The sequence below is a fragment of the Nilaparvata lugens genome, chromosome 11 (genome assembly GCF_014356525.2).
Source record: "Nilaparvata lugens isolate BPH chromosome 11, ASM1435652v1, whole genome shotgun sequence".
Classification (NCBI taxonomy): Eukaryota; Metazoa; Arthropoda; class Insecta; order Hemiptera; family Delphacidae; genus Nilaparvata; species Nilaparvata lugens.
Window position 1 is genome coordinate 43,212,952 of NC_052514.1, and position 6,000 is coordinate 43,218,951.

A 6,000-nucleotide genomic window follows, 5' to 3' on the forward strand; every position below is an offset into this window, starting at 1 on the left:
GAAATTTAGAATGTATAACGATCTACATGATACGATAGAATGTAAACGATCTACATGATACATGTATACGATCTACATGATACATGTATACGATCTACATGATACATGTATACGATCTACATGATACATGTATACGATTCCATGATACCAGGGAATTGCTATACCACAGATAAAATAAGTCCTATATACATAGATGGTTATATATAGCTTATAGCTTATATAGGTTATGGCTATACATAGATTGGTTATTCTTTTATAATACCGGTACTTCTATCTTCCATACTTCATTCTACTGGCTGTCCCCGTAATACCAGGGAATTGCTATACATAGATTGGTTATTCTTTTATTATGATACCGGTACTTCTATCTTCCATACTTCATTCTACTGGCTGTCCCCGTAATAAGCCATATTATATTGGACTAGCTATAATATAATAATGGAAAGAATCGGCTTATACACGTACGGGATAGGAAATTCACAAATTACGCATCATCACGTCTGACTACTGAACTGGTTAACTAAAAATTTTTCTTATAGATTCTTAATTCACCGAAGATGGTTACAGGCGTATTCTTCAAGATTTCAGTAGGTCAAGGTTTCAGTTTGTACTTAGACCCTTGCGGCACATTGGTTACTTGCTAGTTTGTAGTCTAATATGAATGAACTAATAATGAATTGGATTGATAAAAACGTTTGTTGAAATTTTAACGCTAGAATGAACACTAGTCACCAGAGGTTTGTAGCCTACACACTAGAAGAATATGACTGTGATGTGGAAAGCAAATAGGGACCAGTTGTCTCAAAAAAATTTGAGATAACATTTTTCCCCAATAAAGGAGACTATAAAGAACAATTAAAAAAAAATCAGATTGATATCTTGAAAAATGACTGAGTTATGCCTATTCAAACATAAAAACAGGGCAATTTTATAACTCCATAACGACAACTGTTCCTTTTTCTGCAACATTACATGTGTTCATAAAGTCGACAAAAAAGTCGACTTTTCAATCGATTCTGATCAACAAAGGAGATGTTACTGCATGATAATCGATTGAAAACTCGAAATTGATATCTTTGACCTTATTTTAATTTATATTAATTATATTTTTTAATAATCTCTATTATGTCTGCCCTGAATATTTTACTCTTCCGACAACTGGTCCCTTTTCGCTTTCCACATCACAGTCATATTCTTCTAGTGTGTAGGCTACAAACCTCTGGTGACTATTCAATAGTGATATTGTGGAAAATCTGAAATATTTACTGATAGATAATGATTTCGAATCGCATTAGATCCATTGTGAACACAATGGGCCAATTGAATAAAAACTAGAATCTTGTGATTAGCAAAACTAGTCATTGGTTCTAGCTATAGTGATACTAGATACTATCTATAGTCAGAGAGATATTACTTCTAACATGGAAAGGGAAACCAATTTCTCCTTGTACAGTTTGTAGCATTGTCAGAGTAGTGGAGAGGAGTAAGCATGCTGACACACTGCTTAAACAAGAGTAGGGAGAATGCTGTGAAGTAGTGGCAGTGATTAGTGAAGGAAGGCCTCTGTCTTCGGGAAAGAGCCGTGTTAAAAGTAATATCTCTCGGACTATAGATAGTATTTACTAGACTGTAGTTGTAGTTAGCTCTGATGTAGTCTGTAGTTCTAGCTATGGATGAAATCGAAATGGCATTGATTCATTCATTTACTCACTCACTCATTCATTCATAAACAACAGAAATAAAAATCTACTGAACCCAATACGTTCAAATTTGTCATGAATGTTCAATTCGCGCTATAGAGGCGTACTAAGAACGGACTTTGAAATCCGTTGTTTGTATCTTCAAAGATATGCCCAAAATCTGCGTTTTATCAACGTTTTTTTTTCGTTTACTCAGTTTGTTCAAGAACTTATTGACAAAAAATGTTCAAATTAGGTGCACAGACTCAGCTGAGGCGTATAAATAGTGTATTGGAGAAGTTTTAGAATACCCAAAGACCTTAAAGAGATATAGACCCACAATGCCTATGCCTTCCCAATGATAGCTCTTACTTGAAATTGAAGGCCGCCATTGGGGTATTTTAGCACGAGATATTATATAAATATATTTGTAATACTATAGATCACATAGGCATTGGTGGCATTGGTATGTAATAATCTTATGGGTTGCCCCCTCAATGGCGGATTTCAATTCCAAGTACGACACTAGCGCTGCATGTGAGTCTATGCATCTCTAAGGTCTTTGAGAATACCTATGACCAAAGATTCGCTCAGAATCGGCGATTTTTGCGCGTTTTTTCTAATTTTGTTCACATGCAGAGTTTTAAAAGTGTTGTATTGGAGGACTTATGAAATAATATCTGAGATCCTCCAAAATCGGCGGTTTTATTTTGCTGGAAAGAGCCTGAAAGTCTATATTCGATTATTTGACGGAAAGAGGCGAGCTCAAATGAAGAATGCAGGCGAGTGAAGCGAGTTCTCATCCCTTGATAATAATTACAGCCGGTGGTCCAGGGGGTGGAGCCCCCCTGGCTAGAAGGATATAAGGCGCGCGAAGTGAGCCTGCCGGCTAGTAAGATTATACAATACAACTGACTCGAATCCCAGAATTCGCTTGAAAATGACATAGAAATAGTAATTGCCAGCTTATTCGATTGACCTATGAACTGTTGCGATACTCCAGTCAGTGAGTTAACATTTCATACTTTCCACAATAATCTATATAATAAGAAAGAGTAGGGTTGTGTTTGTTCGCATTAAAACATGTCAACTTGTCGGTTGCATACCGGAAAAACGGGAATGAATCAAATCTAAAATTTTGCACACGAATTCTAAAAATATCAATCTTGTGCACCTCGAAGCTCAAATTTCAATTTTCCTTCTAGATTTTCCAGTTCAGAATAAATTATGTTCAAATTTCATTCATGGGACATGAAATTTCATATGGCAAACATTGATATTCTATCAGCTGTTCTTTTGAAATCTTCGGTTGGAATCAAAGACCTTAAAGAGATATAGACCCACAAAGCCTATGCCTTCCCAATGATAGCTCTCACTTGAAATTGGAGGCCGCCATTTGGGTATTTCAGCTCAATATCTATATATATATATTTGTAATATTATAGATTACAAAGGCATTGGTATGTAATAATATTATAGGTTGCCCCCTCAATGGCCGATTTCAATTCCAAGTACGACACTAGCGCTGCATGTGAGTCTATGCATCTTCAAGGTCTTTGGCTGGAATCAATTCACAATTTTCCTTAAAGCTTACTCTCATATTTATGATTTTCTCCGTTCGTGATCTATAATATACAGAATACACAAAATATTGAGACTATATCCTTTTTCGCCTTATGTATGACATAATAAAGGAAAAAATTGGCTTAAGGGATAGAAAATTCAACGAATGACGCATCATCACGTATAAAGTACTGGACTGACTAATTTATAATTTTGCGTATAGATTCCTTATATTTAACCGAGGAGGTTTTTGGCCTATTTTCAATTATTCAGTAGGTCAAGTTTTCAGTTTTAAAAGTTTCCAATCGGACCCTTGCGGTTTACGGGTTACCTTCTAGTTATTAATATGGTCTGCAAGTCGTCATTTTAGAGTTAAAAAATTGACGAAGCAAATATAAAAGTTCGTAATTGATGAAGAAATTCAAGAATTCTTACATTATCTTCGGAGTTGCACTCCTGGATCTCAACCTTTTCATATGTGAGAAATTCGGGTTCCCTGAGGCGATCCATTGCTATTGAAGAGAAAGCCCTCTGGTTCACTCTGGTCTTAGATCGCAATTGTGTTCTGAATGCCTCATATTTGTGATCAGAATATTTTGTGGATTCTATACATCTGAGGATAAGCGATCCATATTTATATAAACAGTAAACAATATTTTGATAATTATTTTCACTGATTCACTTCATTCAAATTAGTAAATATGAGTTAATAATAATTATTATTTTCACTGTTTTATTCTCTCGGCGGCTTCATTTTAAACTTCAAGGCCCGGCTGCACAAAAGCCGGGTGAATTTTAACCGTGGTTGAATTTCAATCAGTGAAGGCCTTACTGATGAGACAGTTTCTCTGATTGGATCTTGTGGAATCAATCACGGTTGCAATTTAACCGGCTTTTGTTCAAACCCCCGCAGGGGCGCCATTTAGGGGTGGCAGTGGGGGCCTAGGCCCTCCCCAAGGATCAGATAAAAAATGAAAATGCGGGTGAATACACAAATCCTTAGAATCTCATACTGATAACTTGATACTTCTTTTAAATAGCTGTAGTATTAATCCTTCTACAGTATCAACAATGTAGCATAATTGCATTGAAAATATGGATACGAGTACGAAATAATAAAGAATATATTTTTCTCTGTGGTATAGTTGAAGCTTGAATATAGAATGGGTATAATATTATTGATCAGGGCACAATAAGTGAGTTATTGCATGAATTTCAACGTGAGAATTAACAAGCTGCAAGATGTCACAGGAAAAGCAAAAGAAAGGGTACAACAGACAATCAAATATGTATGTACAGAGTTGGTGAGAGTTATGGGAACAGCTTAATGTTTCTTTAGCTTTCTAACTGAAATCTAAAGTTATTTGTTATTTTCCACTGGTATTTTCCAATTAGAGTATGATCTCCAATTAAATTGTTGAAATTGCCATTTTAAAAAAAATATTCATCTTTTTCCATGATTTTTAAGAAATCTGTTTCAGTGTAGTACTACTTTAGGGCCTCTCTGAAGACCTATTATTTCTAATAAATATTTCATAATTTAATAACTAATAACAGAATGTATATGTTTGTATTGATACTTCAACCACATTTGTATAAAACTTGAAAAAATGAAGCATATAATAACATCTTCAAATGTAACATTTATGGGGAAAAACCCAGGACCCTCTATCCTTTGGGGGTATTCCTTCCCCCCTCATAACTCTTGGTTTTTGCCCCCCCCCCAAGCAGTTTGGTGAAACGGTGCCACCTAACGGCTTACTTGGAATTGATAATGATTTAGCAATCTAGAATACTGGAATACTGTAATAACTAGAATACTATCAGTCAAAATAAGATTCTAAGGATATGGTTGAAAAGAGAGAATTTTCTTTAAATAAGATATTATTTGATTTTGATCGATTGACGGTGGATGTCTCAATTTGAGTCGTTTCGCATTCATATATACATAGTAATATTGGTTATTGAAAAATTTCAACTCGTTTTTCATTCATAGTGAGTGATTATTACAACTCAACTCGTTCTTCATTCAAAGTAAGTGGTTATTACAACTTCAACTCGTTTTACATAGTACATAGTGAATGTTTATGACAATTTCAACTAGTTTATCATTCATAGTGAGTGATTATGACAATTTAACTCGTTTTTCATTTAAAGAGTGGATATTACAACTCCAACTTGTTTTACGTACCGTACATAGTGAATTATTATGACAATTTCAACTAGTTTTTCATTCATAGTGAATGGTCATGACAATTTTAACTTGTTCAACGTATAAATAGTAAGTAGTTCTGACAATTTAACTTGTTTCACATCAATACCTTGAAGAAGAGATAGCATGAGAAGATATTACATGGTATACGTACTTCATGTTCCAAATTTCAAACAATTCTTCCTCACTCAAGCCGAATACTGTCGACTACAGTCTTTTATTACAGTTACAGCACAGTATGAAAGACTATCTGCTTCCCAACATAGATCACATAGCTTCTCCAAGGAAATCTTCTAGGACTATCGGCTTGAGTTAACAGTTTAATTTGTAACATGAACGCTTATTGATTGGTCGCCAAACTTATGAGATAGTGAGCTAGAATAGCATTTATAAAACTTTTAGTGAGCTACCAAACTTATGAGATAGTGAGCTAGAATAGCATTTATAAAACTTTTAGTGAGCTACCAAGGGATATCAGACTGAAAAAAGTATATTTTATTGCCTATAAAGATACATTTCTAGTGTTGAAATCCACTTATCTCATAG

At 34.6% G+C, this 6,000-nt stretch overlaps 1 protein-coding gene across 2 annotated transcripts in view; it reads right to left on the reverse strand.

Moving 5' to 3' along the window:
* The window catches only part of LOC111058448, an 81,248-nt gene that overhangs the window by 65,524 nt on the left and 9,724 nt on the right, over positions 1 to 6,000 (reverse strand). For both annotated transcript variants that reach the window (XM_039438474.1, XM_039438473.1), the window contains exon 4: positions 3,678 to 3,855. In XM_039438474.1, the coding sequence (XP_039294408.1) occupies positions 3,678 to 3,855 (178 nt within the window). The remainder of the gene's footprint in view (positions 1 to 3,677; positions 3,856 to 6,000) is intronic.